The sequence below is a fragment of the Typopeltis vanoorti genome, chromosome 2 (assembly GCF_054136105.1).
Source record: "Typopeltis vanoorti isolate ZY-2024b chromosome 2, IOZ_Tvanoo_1.0, whole genome shotgun sequence".
Taxonomy (NCBI): Eukaryota; Metazoa; Arthropoda; class Arachnida; order Uropygi; family Thelyphonidae; genus Typopeltis; species Typopeltis vanoorti.
In genome coordinates, this window is record NC_143550.1 from 173,310,446 (window position 1) to 173,327,754 (window position 17,309).

A 17,309-nucleotide genomic window follows, 5' to 3' on the forward strand; every position below is an offset into this window, starting at 1 on the left:
TAGGAATACATTTCACTTAATCTAGTTTAGCAAGCCATGCATTATCTACACAACACAGGATTCAGCAGAACAAAATCAAAGTGTTACACAAAAGTTATTTTCTTCTGGAAAGACTGTACAAAGAAACTGAAGCTGTGAAGCACATTCACAACCCAAAAACTGAACAAAAACAATTGATTAAAACTAATTATGGCCGTCCTCTTAACCCACTTCGAGAAGAAATTATCAGAATTTGTATTCCATATGTTAAAAAATAGCAAGACTACTTTAATTTTGGGAAGTTATACTGAGTAATACTTACCATTTATTATTATTATTATGATGATTCAGGCCTCCATGTAATCACAAGACTCATCATGGGAGGCCCATCCTAGAAAACACAGACTATCATACCACTCCTTAAACTCATTGACCATTCGTGCTTTCACCACTATATTAGGTAATACATTCCACAGTTCAGCCGCCACCCCATACAAAGAAACCACTTCTCACCCTCTTGCTCACAGCTTCTTTTCATAACTTCCAGGGATGTCCCCTTGTCCTGGCTCCTTCTCCCTGTTTCACCAAAAGAAAAAACTCCCCAGTGTCAACCCTGTAACCACCTCTCAACAGTTTAAAAGTCTCAATCATTTCACCTCTCCTTCTTCTATCCACCAAACTCTGTAGTCCACATTCCCTCACCCAATCCTCATAACTAACATTGTACAATCGTGAACCCATGTTTGTTATCTGCCTCTGCACTCTTTCCACAGTAAATTTATCCTCTTCAAATCCTGGGGACCAAATCTGAGAACAATAGTCTAAGTGTGGTCTGATCAGGGTCTTATACAATGCATTGATAACTCTTTTATCTCTTCAGGTCGGCATCCTTCTCAGTATTGCAACAGTCTTCTGGGTTATCTTCACCATCTTTGCAATATGTTCCCTGAATTTCATGTGTCTATCAATCATCACCCTCAGATCCCTTCTCTTCTACTGCCTCTAGTACAGATCATGCAGCATATCCCAAACTTCAAGACTTTACATTTATCTGCATTAAACTGACACCCCATTTATTTGCCCCCCCCCCCTCCAGTTTATTCAAATCCAAGTTCCTCCAACAGAGTATGCAGCCTCCCATCGATGCATCTCAAACTTCAAGACTTTACATTAAACTGATGTCCACATTTATTTGCCCATCTGTCCAGTTTATTCAAATCCCCTTGCAAGGCTATCATATCTGCACTATTATTAATAACTCTTTCCAGCTTCACATCATCTGCAAACAACTGAATATGCCCCTGCAATCCATTGACAATGTCATTGATATAAAGGTTAAACAATGCAGGTCCCAGTACTGAGCCTTGTGGGACTCCACTTGTAACCTTCTGCCTTCTTGATACTGCTCCTGCATTAACAACTCTCTAATACCCATCAGATAGCCAATCCTGAATCCAGTTCACTAACCTGACATCGAAACCCATGTGCTGCAACTTCAAAATATCAGCTTATCATGTGGTACCCTTCCTTTGTAAAATCCAAAAAAAAAAATGGTAGAATATGTCTTTCCCTCATCAACTGCTATTGTCACTTTATTATAAAAAGGTAATCATATTACTAAAACAAGAGCACCCCTTAACAAATCTATACTGACTCACGGATAACATTACCCTCATCTGCCCAACACTGTATACGATCCCTTACTAATTTCTCTAAGATCTTAACAACCACTGATGAAATACAAACTGCCCTATAGTTTGGCACTATCTCACCCTCCTTCCATTCCTTGAGTACCTTTCCCATGGCTAGACTTTCATTGAAAAGCCAGGTCATGGAGCTGTCAGTTCTTTAGCACATTCTCTCAAACAAAGCCCGTGGGAAAATTCCATCATCCCACTGCTTTATTAACATCCAGAGTACTCAATATTTGAAACACATTGTTTTCTTGCGCTTCTAAACCTCAAACATGCCCTACCCCTCTAGTATTAAAACCTACTTTTCCAGTACCCTAATAAAGTGTTCATTGAACAATTCCACTATGCCCTTTGCATCAGTCACTCTATTCCCATTTTTATCCAACAATGTCATTCTTTCACAATCATTTCTCCTCCTATTGGCCATATATCAAAAAAATTCCATAGGATTTTCTTTGGACCTCAGGAGCCAGTCTCTTTTCATATTCGGATTTACCTTCCTTACCATTGTTGTGTCGGAAAAAGAGCTGACTCACTATTTGTAAGCCATCTTGTTTCCGACCCAACACACAGTGACAATTAGACCTAAGGATAAGGACATGCTTATGCCTCCAGAGACAGGGCTAAGAGAGTATTGTATATATGTTCACTCAAAAGTATATCAAACCGACTGAGATTGTTAATATTAAATAAACTTAGGAAATCTGTATTTAGAATTGATAATGTCTGTGTAAAATAAGCAAAGGGAAATTGTGTCTCAGGACCGAAATTGTTATTATTAAATGTGCATAAGAGATCTATGTATTAGAACCATGTCAAAACAGTTCTGAGTTGGGGTGACCAATTGGCCATGGCTAAGAGTATGACGTAGTCACCGAGAGAGGGTGCTCGCATTTGTAATATAAGGCACGGCGCAAGACTCAAACAGTCTCTCTCATTTTCTGTTCCTGTGTTCCCATCCAATCCTGGATAGCTACGGAAGCTTGTCTCAACAATCTCCTGGTTGCTGTTGTACCGAGTCGAATAAAACCACCAAGGAATGAAGTCAGAATTCCAGTAAAGAGCCGTTGGTAACTACGCCAACATGAAGTCAGCAAAGGGCAACCTTCGAAGATAGCGGAAGTAAGTCGCTGATGCCACAGAAACACGTGGTGAGAAAATACGGAAGTCTTGCATATCGGAAGTCAAAGCATGGAGGGAAGTCACGAAACCCCATGAAAAGAACAAGATGGTAATGTATAATTTTCATACTCATTATAGAATTGTAATCGTAAAAGGAATAGGAGCCAAGGATTTAAGGAGCTCCACACACATTAACTTACCCATAGTGCCTAAAAGACTGTTTGGACTGATCTGTCTGTGTCAAATAAGCTGGTACCACTCTAAGCTTGTGCTGAGAAAGGAGCCTAACCTTTGAACTGTTTGTCAGGAAGACGCTATATGATATAATGTTAGATATTAGCCTGAATTTTAATTAAGTTGTGGGGGATAGAGCTTGAGCACAAATTAGAATAATTTTCCATGTTAAAATACAAGACGGAATGCGTCTGGCATACTTTGTATAAAATTTGTATATAATTGTGCTTAGAAAATGAGCACTGAGTAACCCTGTCATTTAAACATAAGAATTGAAATTTTGGATATTGTAACCTAAAGAGGTGGGGGGGGGGTTCAGACTCTCTAGCATTGAAATTATTACTTAAAGTGTATCTATGCAAGTGTTTATAATAAATGTATTTCTTTATATCAAAGTTCATGAGTCTGTTGTCTCTGAGATTGAATTACCACTTATAAAACTTTCGGAACCTGTATGAGTGAAGGGGGAAGCAATTTTCATAAGAAAGAAAAGGAGGGAGCCATGACTGCACATCACGTGATCCCTTTGAATTTAGTATCAGAATTTAGTTGCCGGCTGGCACAGTCGTTCTAAACAAAACATAAATTTGTCGGCAATGAAATAACTGATATGCTTGAGAGATAAATAATACATATAGAATAATATAACATAAGAATAAAAGAAAAAGTGACGAGGTGGTGACGTAACACTATATTAGTCACTCGCCTGCCTTGAGTCTTATATTCTTCATGCATCTGCTCTCCACCCCTCTCCTTATATCTTTTCCATAACCTGTTTTTCACTTGCAGTTCCCGTTTGATATTGTTTTTCATCAACTTTACACAATAATTACCATTCATGCATTCCTTAATTTTTAATTTTTTTTTGTTTATATTTAAAAAATAATTTATTAACTAAACTTTTTCTTTTTTTTGGGGGGGGGGGGGTGCTTAAGGGTCAAAGCTGTATAACTGAGAGGAGACCTCCACATAGCCTTTAAAGGAATGCGGAGAACCGACCAGGGCTTCTGACCTAATGTCCAATCCTCACCTTCTCGTGGTGCACCCTGTTGGGTATCTACTTTGATACTGAACGAACGAGGATGGGCTGGCAATTTGGGATTTAGCCGACCAAATTGTATTCTTATTGGTTAAACCAAAATAAAAAATGATGGTACAACATGACAAAATTTCATGCCGGCTGGGGCGTCGCCCGGTTAAACAAGTCCCCCGTTGTTTTCGCCAGGGAACCAGGGCGAACAGCGAAAAGTCAGCTACTGGAACAAATCTGAAAACAAACCCCAACTCAACATCACCAGAGTTAAAGATTGGTACTATCAACGTAAGAAGCCTGAATGGCAAAGAAATGGAGCTAGCTGAGGAATTAGATAAGTACCAGATCGACGTAATAGGGGTGACTGAAACAAAAAAGACCAAAACTGGTGAGATCTTTCTGAGAAATAAATACAAAATGTTATATTCAGGCAATGACAATCAAGGAAAAGAAGGAGTAGCCATAGTATTCAACACAAAATACGAGGCTAATCTTCTTGAATGGCAGTCAGTCTCACGTAGAGTAATGTGGGCAAATATGAGAATGGGGAACTGGACAATGAGACTTATTTGTGCCTATGGTTCCACAGAAGGTTCTACTAAGGTAGAAGTGGAGGAATTTTTTGAGGCTTTAGAAAAAGCAACTGACACAATGAAAAAGGAAAAGTTGGTCCTTGTTGGGGATCTAAATAGTAGAATAGGAAATGATTGTGAGACATACAAAAATATTTTGGGAAAATTTGGAGAAAAGAGCAAAGCTAATAATAATGGCAAATATCTGTTGGATTTCTGCTCAGGACATGGACTGGTAATTACTAACACCATGTTCCAACATAAAAATGTGCACAAATTCACATGGAGAGAAGAGGCTAGGAATAAGAAAAGTCTCATTGACTATGTTATTGTTGATAGTGATGTATTCTCCCTGGTGCAGGACACCAGAGTGTACAGAGGATTTGAAATTGGAAGTGATCACTATTTAGTCTTGAGCAGGATAAACTTGAATTTCATATTGAAAAGAATAACATGTAAGAAAGTTTTAAAGCGAATAAAAGTTGAGCAGCTATCAGATGTGAACTGTAGACTAAAATACAGAAATATTATTGAAAAGAAAATGAAAAAGTTTGAGAACAGGAATCAAACCTTGGAGATTCAGTGGCAAACTCTGAAGGAAACATTGATTGATTCTGCCAGAGAGGCATGTGGTGAGGTTGTGTGCAAGGATAAAAAAATCAGAACTCCCTGGTGGACACAGGAAGTTAAAGAAGCAGTGAAGGAAAAGAAGAAAGCATATCAAAAGTTCCTGGCAAATAAGTCAGCTTTTACTCTTACAGAATACAGAGACAAATGTAAGAAAGCTAAACAGTGTGTAAAACTAGCTAAACAAAAGTCATGGGAGGACTTTGGCAAGAATATAGAAAATAAATATCAAGAAGGTGGCAAAATATTCTGGAGGTTGTTGAAGAAGCTTAGGAATGGAGGAAAGAGTGCTGTAAAAGGAATTAGAGATGATAAAGGTGAAATGAAAACAGGAGAAAAAGATATCCTTGAAGTATGGAGTAATTACTTTGAAAAACTGCTAAATGAAACAAGCAGTGATGACAGCACAGTGATAAAAAACACTGACCAGGCATGCAGTCAGGAATACATATCCATACTTGAAGTAGAAAAAGCCATCAAAGGCTTGAAATGTGGAAGGGCAGCAGGAGTAGATGATATTCGACCAGAAATGCTGAAGTATGGTGGTATAAGAGTCTTACAGTGGCTGCACTGCATAGTTCAGAAAGCCTGGACAGAGGGACGAGTTCCCGATGATTGGAGTAGAGCTCTCATAGTACCCATATATAAAAAGGGAAATAAAACTGAATGTGAGAATTACAGAGGTATTTCCCTACTGAGTGTTCCTGGCAAGATCTATGCAAGTATACTTGAGAAACGGTTGAGAAGAATTGTGGAAGAAAAGCTTGGTGAAGAACAAGCTGGATTCAGGCCAAATAGAGGCTGTCAGGATCAGATCTTCACTTTACGACAAATAGTCGAGAAAGCATGGGAATATAACAAAGATCTGTATTTAAGTTTTGTCGATTTGGAAAAGGCATATGACAAGGTGCCAAGAGAGAAGCTATTCAATACGCTGCAGTTATATGGTGTCAATGGGGCATTATATCAAGCAATACTTAGTCTTTATTTGAGTTGTGAGTCAGCAGTTAGAATTGAAGGAAGTACAGGAAGATGGTTTAATGTTAAATCTGGTGTGAGACAAGGATGTACATTATCCCCTCTGTTATTCATTATCTATATGGATCACATTATGAAGGAAAGTGGTATTAAACCTGATATCAAAATTGGAGATGTTAATGTCAGCTCTTTGCTTTATGCGGATGATGTTATACTTCTAAATAAATCCACTACAAGTCTGCAAGATTCTCTGACTAAATTGAATAGCTGTTGTAATAGATATGGTATGAAGGTCAGCAATAAAAAGACAAAGACAATGAAAATAGGCAGAATCATTGAAAATGTCAACTGTGTTGTGAATGGAGAACCTGTGGAACAAGGAAAACATTTCAGCTACTTAGGCACAATTTTTACTGAAGATGGTAAACTAAATATAGAAATAGACAGCAGAATCAGCAAAGCTGGTATCGTGGGAAGTCAATTGAATAAATTCATATGGAATAAGAAAGAAATTAGTCGGAACACTAAATTAGCTGTATACAAGACTGTGTTCAAACCAATTTTAACTTATGGATCTGAGAGCTGGGTCAGATGTAAAACACTTGACCAAAGACTAGAGACCGCAGATATGAGAGTCCTGAGAAAGATTAGAGGCGTGAACAGATGGCATCAATGGCAATATCATATTAAAAATGAGGATATTAGGAAAGAATTTGACATTGTCAGCATCCAGGAATGCGTTAGCAGAGCTAATCTCAGATGGTATGGTCACTTAAATAGAATGGGAGAGGAAAGATTAGCAAAACAAGTGTTCTCTGCCAGGTTGGCAGGAAAACGACCCAGAGGAAGACCAAGATATAGGTGGATTGATACGTTACAAAGTGCCTTAGACGATAGAAATATAAGATCTGATAATGTTGGAGTCTTGACAAGTAACAGACTGATTTGGAGGAAAATTGTAGATAGGAAGTTAGTAATGATGTAATTTTTTCATGTAGTACTGTCATATCCTGTACACTCCTTGAGGGTACATGGCAGGAATTTGATGATGATGATGAACTTTTTTTTGGAGCTTGTGTAGCTCAGTTGAAGTGGTGCTTGCATCCTCTGCATACTAGGCTACCTGAAGATAGATGTAAGTTCAAGTCTAGTTGCTGACTGGAAGAACTTTTTCTAAACTTTTCTTCAATTGGTTCCTGAGTTAGTCAATCTCTGGTATAAGCAAACAGGTTTTTTTTTCAGGAAATTTGAATTTTATGTCCTGTATATTCAAGAAAATTGTCTGTAGAATCCACATTATTTCAGACAGTAACACATCCTGTTAGGGTTAGATACTAAGAGAAGGCAGTACTCGTTTGCTCATCTCTTCATTGGTTGATGCTTATAATTAGTGATAGTCATAGGCCAGCTATTGGCCTATGACTATCACTATGAATATTGGCTACTGATGGAGATTGAACTCCCACTCAGTCTCCAAAAGGTAGATAGGGTTAAAAGCTTCTGCTACTCCCTATAAGGGAATAAAAGGTGTTAGTTGATTATTTGTTTATTACTTAATTTATTGTAATTTATTTTGAATATCTATTAATGCAGATGGAGTTGTTCTCCTGCAGCTGATAGTGCAGGAGAACAGCTCTGGGAACTTCTGCCTTCCATGTTCTTGTTTTCCCATCTTCCATTTCAGCTGAATTGAACAACAATTCAGCTGAAAGCATAATTATAGGACTTAATTATAGCAGTTATAGGAAAACACAAAACAATGTACATGAAACTTAGCTGAAATTTTCACAAATAAATGAAGTGATTTTGGTAATAATATTTTATGATGAACTTAAAACCACTCTCTCACTCATCTTGCCTTACACAATGTGATTTCTTGTTATCATCTATGCAGGAGTCAAAAGAGAGGAATGATGCTAGCAGGTTTTTTCCTTTATCTTAGGAAAATGGTACCATCTGAATGATAGATGAGAACATGGAAGGCAGAAGTTCCCTCCAATGTCCTGTCCTATCCAGGGACTAGAAAGCTCAACTGTCATTTGAACAGAAGGCATGTTTTCTATATTTGACATTTTAAAAAAGCAGATTTTTGCAGCTGTTGGAAGCTGGAGTTCATTTTTTTTAACCAATTATGATTCAGAATTTTGTTGTTGTTGTTGTTGTTGGATAGCCCTAATATATAAGTACGTGCTCAGACAGTGATTAGAGACTGAGTAAAATGGGGGCTTTATTCCAGTGGAATTATTTATGAATTTAATCAAAACAGGTGTTTGGATTAGGAGAGTGGAAACAGTAATCAAACCATGGAAAGAAGTATAAGTCATGGAGGTCTTCATCTCATTTGACACCAGTATAATGATAAAAGCCACAAGGCTAACGTCTTGTTGGGAGAAGAATGCTCTGAAGTAGAGGAAATTAGACAAAGTTACAGTCTTTGTTGCAAAGAGAAGACTAACATTTACAGTATGTATGAAAGAAAAATGGTTAGGAAAAGATTTAAGGGTTTTGGCAGGATGGCAAGGATTATTAACTATTCTAATGAGGATAGATGGACAATTTATGTTAGATTATTACTAATGGCAGATTCCTCAGCAATCCTTCCAGCTTGAATCTGTTTTGGTGATAAGAAGCTAATTTGATTTGGAGGTTGAGTCATTTTGGTGACTGTTGACAGAGACCATCTTTCTTGCAGACTCCTCAAGGATATCATTGTTGGGGTGTTTGGACATCAGAAAGTCAAGCTTCAGAGATAAATAATCAGAGCAATCAGCTTGGTTATCTAAATCTGGATAGCAATAAAGTCAGCAAATGAGTGTGACAGTAAAGTAATGGTGCACATTATTAGTATTAAGAGAGTCTGATAGGACTATGGAAACTATCTACAGTTGATGAGTATGGAAACAGTATCGGGGAAAAGAAAAGTTATAAATAGATTCCAACAGGATTCAATACTGGGACTTTTACTATTCAGCCTTCATGACAATGATATTTTCACTGGAGTGCAGATATTTAGTTGTTTGTTTTTAGGTGTAAAATATGGAAGAGTTATTAGTAATAGTGCAGTTGCAGCTGTTCACAAGGATTTGAATAAGCTGGAAAGCTGGGCAAAAATGAATAGAGATATTAGCTTAAAAAATCATCTAAATGTAAAATTTTTGAAATTTGGAATCTACAGATGGAAGGCTGCATACTCTCTTGATGGAACTATGTGGAGAAAGCAAGGGATCTTGGAGTAATGGTAGACAGAAATTTGAAGTTTAGGAGACATATTGCAAAGGTCATGAAGACAGTCCAGAAGATTGCTGCATTACTTGGAAAGAAGTTGACCAGCAAAAATAAGAAGGTGATAGTTCCATTGTTTCAGACCCTGATTAGGCCACACCTGGGTTACAGTGCTCAGAGATGGTCATTGGGAATTGAAGGATGAAGTAACTTTGGAGAGGATATAGAGATGAATAGCAAAAGTAATAGTGGGACTGCAGAATATGCAGAAGACACTGAATTGTAGAAGTAAGGAGATTCTTGTTCCATTGTATAAGGCTTTGATTAGTGGCCACACATGGATTTCTATGCATAGATTTGGTGACCTGGTTTTCAAAATGATGAAGAGATGTCAGAAAGGGGCCAGGGATGACTTATTAAAGTTTCTGATCTCTGGAATGTCGAATATGAGAAAGGTTGAGAAGTTGCAATTTACAGAGTCTAGTGGATAGGAGGAAGATGGGGTGATATGATAGAGATCTACAAGTTAGCAAGGGGTTGTTATAGGATCGTGTCGGAGAGGTTTTACAGCAAATGGTGGAAAATTAGGGGAGAACTAGAGGACATCCCTGGAAGCTGTATAAAGAAAGTGTGAGCAGGGGAATGAGAAGCAGGTTTTTGCATGCACAGTTGTGAATGATTGGAATGCTTTGCCTGGGAGTGTGGTGTCTGCAGAGAATTTGAGTGTGTTTAAGGTGCAGTATGAGCTGTATGTATGACAAAAGGAGCTCCTAGATGAGCCTTTGACTCCATGGGGTCTTGGGATAATAATAATATTGGCACTCTGAGGATAGGGTGAGTGAGAACATGTAATCTGCAGAATCTGGATAGAAGATGAAGGGATCATCACTGAGACATTTAAGCTGTTCAGAGGTATTTAACAGATGGACACAGAGAAGAAAGATTTTTCATATAGTAGACTGAAGATGAAGGGAAAGAGCAAGGACAAGATGCATGGAGAGTGGTATGAGCATGAATGCATTGCCTGAGAACAAGGTGAAAATGTAGACAGTGAGAGGCAGACCTCTATGATGAGTCCTATGACTCCCTGTAAGTCCTTAATAATAATATTAAATTTAGGATACCTTTTGGTTTAGCCATTCAGATCACTGATATGGTAAATTTGACATAATATTAATTTTATGGATCTAGTATATGAATAAATGCATTGCATCCTTGGAGATTTATTAGTGGAAAATGCATGCTTGCTTCCAAAAGCAAAATCAAAAGATAAAAACCAAAAGGAAGAAAAAGAATGCAGCAGACTGGTGACATTATATACTGGCCTTGAAATAATGACAGATTTTGACAGGTGACAAAACCAGATAGACAGGCATAGTTACATATTTATAATCTGAAGAAGCCATATAAAGAGAATAAAATCTGAATATAAAAGTAGGATATTCTCTATAATATATTAGCTTCTGGTGAATATTCAAGTCCTGTTGATAGTGAAATAAAGTTTCAAGCATAGAACTTTCATTAACACTGAGCTTTAATGACAAATACTCATGTTTATAAATAAAATAAATCAGCTAATGCCTTTTATTCCCTTATAGGGAGCAGGCGAGGCCTTTATACCCTATCTAGCTTTTGGAGACTGAGTGGGCTGTTTAAAGTATGCTTAATATTGCTTTGCATGATACAAATCAAAAATAGGTTACTAAATATTCTAGCACAGTTGTTACATATAACTATGTTGAGCTGTTTAATTTTCTGTAGCTGTATATGAATCTAATGTACATATATATATATATATATATTGTAATAGGCTGAAGTCTGTGACATCATTGTCTCTAAATATTCCAATTTTGGCTGTTGGCATAACCCCAGGAAACACTCATCTTCTTGCCAGTCTTCATGATGGAAAACTAATTGTGATTAGTATATCAACAACTAATTTAAGTTGAGAAGAAGAAATGCAGCAAATAATCATAGTGAGTAAAGTAATTGTGAATAGAGTAAACATCCCTTTTCCCCTTCTTTTTATACACAGTGACATAGCAATCTATGCATGTACTATAAATACAGAATTCAAGTTGCAGTTGTACTTGGAGGATGCTGTAAAGATCTCAGGCACAGATACTTAAATCGGTTTTAACAGTCTTTCTCTAGTTGAATATGTTTTTATGCAACAGCGTTTTAAAGAAAGCTAGCTCTTCCATATAGCTGTAAGTATTGTTTTTATTAGCTTTAATTAACATACGTGTACAGAATCATGTATATCTCAATGTATAACATTTCTGATTTTGTTAACTGAACAAATAAATTATTACAGAGATTGAAAGTCTTATTAGCCTTGAAAAATCTCATTTAACATTAAACAACTTTATGTGGAATATAACAAATGTTTGTCAGAAAAATTTAAATGTGTCAAACCATTTTTTGTCCTTTTAATATTTTCTAGTCTACATGCATTTTCAGAAAATGTTCATGCTTTCCATGTTAAAGAAAGCAAAATTTTATACTCAATTATGTCACATGATGTTTTGAAAAACTCAGCTGTACTAATATACTCGTAGGATCACTGATGTTGGTATTATGAAAATGATGTGGAGCCATTGCTCAAATTTTATATTCCACATAAAAATGCTATGTGATAAAAGCTGTATAGAAAGCTTTCCAATCATCCAGATCTCAACATTTGCATAATAGTTGAGGAATTGTGTAATATTATGTTAGCAGCTTAAAATGTGGAGTTATAGAATTGCCAGTGTGTAGGTGCTAGTGTTGATATTGTTGTTAGACATGTTATCAAATATAGCAATGATTTACAATCCTGTTATGTTAAAGTTTTAGTAGATCAAAAAATGTATAGAGTATGCAAAAAAATCCTCAAAGGAAAGTTGCATTATAAATATGCTGTACATAGTCTGTATGTATATTATGATGGACAAGAGAATATATGTATTTAATAAATATAATTACAACAGATTTTAGATATTTTAATATATTAGCAATAATTGAAATAAATTTTACTGTGACCATATAAAAATGTTAGTATATCTTGTTAACAAGAAGACTTTCTGAATGGGTCCTGGTTAATACTGAGTTGTCAAGATGTATTCTTCTAATGCAAGCTCACTTGATAAAAATTCCAAAACTTTATAAATTCAATTCATTTAAAATAACTGTCATATTTTATGCTAAAGTTTTGTATTGTTCTTTTTTATTTTTTTTTGAAAAATTCTTTCCTCAGTGACTGTTAAAATATAATAATTTTAACTCTGCTTCATTCTTGCTATGCTTTATTACAATATATACGTCACATAATGGTTTAGCTTAAAATTAATCTTAGTTAAATCTTTTAGTAGAACAGCTATGTGATATTATATTAGCAGGTTTAATTGGCTACTATTATGCATTCATGATTCATAAACAAAAATTATTATCCACAAGCATATTTTCTTTTTCAAATTACATTTGAAAGGTATATCATCACACCATGGAGATAGGGGAAATTAATTTAGCTTATATACATTAAATATTCATATATTATTCTCTTATTGTATATAGAAAAATGGAATAAACATATGGCTATGTTTATTCATCCTTTTCTAGTAAGCTCTGTGGTGAATCAGTATTATGTCCTGAACTGCTCAGGATGTTGGCATCATAAACACATATTATAGAAAATTTTGAACCTCCTTAAGTTGGAAAGGGACTATGAGAATGATCGATTGCAGCACCTAGTTAATATTCAGCTTTGCATCAAAGTGCACCTGTACAAAAGCAATAAACTAGTATGCCAAGATCTATTCTTATGAAGTTAGCATTGTGAAGATTGGCAAAAATATTATATATGTTATTATATCTGCAAATAAAATATTCTTTTAAGCTGGAAAACTATTTCTCATTTCCTTCCCCATGGTGTTAATATGCTACAGGTTTACAACCTTTCATAGGTTGGATAATATACAGTTGGATAACAAAAATAAATTTGCTAGAAAACTTTTGGTTTGAACAATGCTTAAGAGTACATGTTGCCCTTAAAAATATTTGCACAGTCACATGAAATATTGCTATTTACCAAACATCTGTGGTGCTTGCATAGGCTAACATGTTCAGTGCAGGTCTTACAAGTTACATTTGTTTCTTTTTCATGGCAGCTATAAGAGTAGATTGTGTAAATATCTCATGCCACTGCATGATTCACCTGAAGTCTCCAGTATTTTAGATCACCTAATATAACATATATATATATATATATATTAATGTAACTTCTTAATTTGAAGTGGTAACTCTGTTTAATGTCCAAAATCTACACTTAATACCAATTGCAGTTCTCACTTATGGATCAAAGTAGTACCACCAGCTAGAGTACTTCAGTCAGCGCAAAAATAAATGTTGGATTATTCCTGAGAGAGAAAATGTGACCACTCAGTTCACAATATGATGTGTCCACTTATTCAGTTGAAATCATATATCTTGTTCAGCAGGTTCTTAAATTGTTATAAATTGCAAAATTATATGTGATATTTTCAGTTGTACAGTGAATCTAGTTACCAGTTTTTCTTAGAAAATGTATTTATAAGATTAATAACAATTTTAAATTGCAAATGTTTTGACCTGAAACTACCAGGCCAAAACATTTGCGAGTTAACATTATGAAGATTGGCAAAGATCCATGTCAGAAAACATTCACAAGGTGAAACATGAACAGTGGAATGTAATTCCTTTTTACAAATCTGAGCCATGTATCCGGAGTGCCATCATATAACAGACAGTTACAAAATAAAATGAATTTTGAATTTGTTAAATTAATTAAAATAAATTAATCAAAATTAAAACTAAACCTAAAAAATGAAACAAAACATGAGAAAAACAAGCTGGGGGAGTTACTGCTTGATATTTATCAGAATGAGACTCCAAAATCTTTTCGATAAATAGATAGTAATTTCGATTTACATTTGGGCTGGTGTAGAAGCACCTCTCTCTCTCTCTCTCTCAATAACCACTAAAATTTAAACCAACATCAATGTAACAAGTGTGTATTGGACCAGAGGATATTGTGGTCAGAAGACCATTCTTGGATGTATTCTATACAGGCGTTATAAAATTCATTTTTATAATTACCATAATTCTTCTCAGTGATGAGTCCATCTTCAATTAATGCTTTCATAAGGACTGTTCTTTCCTTGTTGCAAAATCATTATCTCGTCTCTGCTGAAGTTTCTCTAAGAGGCTTTCAATAATGGATTTTGCTTCAGCAAGAGTGACTTTCTCACCTTCAATTGCACAAATTGTTGCATGAAACATTCCAGATCGGCATTCTAGAAATGTGGCTATTAGCTCTGAAACTGGATTACTAAAGAAATTTTTTAGAAGCAATGGTGGTTTATCAAGTGAAAGAACACATGATTTGAGATGTACATCTCGTTCATCCTTTTGAGAGCAGGGTACAGAGACAACCATAGCGTTTTTGAGTGCCCTAACACTGTCTTCTACTCAGTATTTAAAAATCACAAAAACCTTTGAGTGTATGCACTCTAACAGTATAGATATAAAAATGCTGATATAATTTTTCAATGACAGCTTGAACGTTCATGGGCAGTGTATCAGCTGCACATTATATAGCATTATTTATGATATGGGATGAACAACCAACTCCTATCAATGTACGATTCAATTTTGATTTCAATTTATGAAAAACATTGTTTTTTCCTCTTCTGGAACTTCCACCAAAATTTGTATTAGTATTATCTGCTGACAAGGCAACAACTTTCTTTCTAATATTCCACTTTGTCACTAGTTGCCATACATATTCTGTGAGTTGGTCTACAGTTTCACACGGTAAATCTAAAAACTCTAGAACCACAGTTTTGATGGCCTCTTCTGGTATGAAGTATCGAAATAGAACTGGAACTATTTTCAAAGCACCGTGGTTAGAACTGTCTATCATTATTGACACATAATTAGCTTCTCAAGTTCATTTCTGAAAACAGCCATCGCATAAGGTGCTAATACGCTCACAATTATAGCTTGAGTCTTCTTTTGACTGCAAGTGAACTTTTTGTCATGTAGTTTCTAGATTATTTTCGACATGCAGTCCATCGAACTGAAACTCTGGTTGTGCATGCATACATGATATGCAAATGTAGCTTCATCAGCTGCAAGATTTCTTTCCATTTCACCCACTGCTTTTTTAGAAAAATAATCTGACACTTTACTACTTACACTTGCATTTTCTGCTAATTTGTGTCTCTTCATAGCGATGTGCTGCATGATGTTTGACCGACCGCCGTGTTGTATGCTGAATATTGCATTACATGTTGTACATGTTGTACATTACATTGTGTACATTTCACTTTCTCGTCGACTTTGTCATCACAATTACATGATATAATAAAAGGGTATTCAGTCCTTAGCTTTTCTGTGAGAACACACTTTCTCTTCGGCATTTTAAAGGCATATAAAATAATAAAACTAATTATGTTTCATAACAGATCTGTGTCATATCAAATAAGCCGTGCTTAGTTATTACAACGTCTGCTAGTTGCACTATTCTCGAACATGTCAGTATTGTCAATTGATAAGACAATTTTATGATCAATAACTAATATCGATTTCTTGGCAATTACATGTTTTATGTTTAAGAATGGGAATGTTAAACACAAATCCACAAATTATGGGACAATTCTGAGTCCCGAAGAGTTTTATCGGGATGCCAGGACACAAGGTACAGGAGATAAGGTACTGTTTATCTTTTATGAATGGTAACAAAGAAGAGATCTTGTTTACATGGAAGAATGTAAGGAGTAAACTATCTTTTTAGGATCTTGGCAATTGCTTCAGAGATATCTATAATCTTTAGAATTGGGACTTACCATACAGGTTCAGGGTTCCTAGGGCTTGTAAGTGTCACAGATGCATTTAATCATCCTTGAGATGAAGCCATCATGATGCTTTGGATTGTGTAAAGTTCTAGTGGCAGATCCTTCCTCAGGGCGGGAGCAGACAACACGTACTCCATGAAGTAGGGATCTGATGATGTTTGTTTTTTGAAATGGATGATGGGCTGATTCTTGTTGTATGTAGCGTCCTATGAAGGTGGGTTTGAAATGAGCAGATCCTGTAGATGTACTTCTTTTCCATATACCAGATGGTATATGGGAAAGAAGGATGTCCAAGAAGGCAAAGTTTCTATTTTTTTTTTTTCCATCATGAAGTTGATGCACAGGTTATTAATCTAAGCTAGTAGAGATGCTTCAGATTCAGACCAGATGGCAAAAACATCATCCACACAACACACCCAAAAGGAAAGCTTGAGGTTGTATTGAAGAGAATAAGTAACTTTCAAGGTATTTTCCAGGTAGAAATTGCTAATGTAAGAGAAAGAGAATCTCCTATAGCAATTCCTCTGACCAATGTAGAGCTGTTTTCTGCAAATGAGATAAGCCTTAGTCAGAAATGATGTATTCAAACAGTTTAGATGTCTGAAGGGAACTCCTGTGATAACAACTGGAGAGTGTCAGTAAGAGGTACACTAGTAAATAGAGATTGAATGTTTGAAACTGACTGTAATGTCCGTAGGCTGTAGGAATAGGTTTGTAATTTTTGTCAGGAATTTTGATGAATTTTCATGGAAGATCATGAATGGCCTGTACAAGAGCTTAAGAGACAACTATGAGTTTGTCCAGATACTAGGTAGGAGTATTTATACAGTCTTCTATGGGTCTGAGAGGAACTCCTTCTTAAATTTTGGGTAAACCATACAAGCGAGTGATTCTTTCAAACAGATCTTCAGTTTTTTGATAGCATCCCATCCAATCACTTTGTTGAATTGAAGAATTCAGTTTGTTGATTTGA

At 35.8% G+C, this 17,309-nt stretch overlaps 1 protein-coding gene across 1 annotated transcript in view; it reads left to right on the forward strand.

Moving 5' to 3' along the window:
• The window catches only part of LOC150109672 (neurobeachin-like protein 1), a 1,254,229-nt gene extending 1,241,499 nt beyond the window's left edge, over window positions 1-12,730 (forward strand). Inside the window, exon 58 of the mRNA XM_090413954.1 lies at window positions 11,272-12,730. Within this exon, the coding sequence (XP_090270080.1) occupies window positions 11,272-11,410 (139 nt within the window). The 3' untranslated portion in view covers window positions 11,411-12,730. The remainder of the gene's footprint in view (window positions 1-11,271) is intronic.
• The last annotated feature ends 4,579 nt before the right edge of the window (window positions 12,731-17,309 follow it).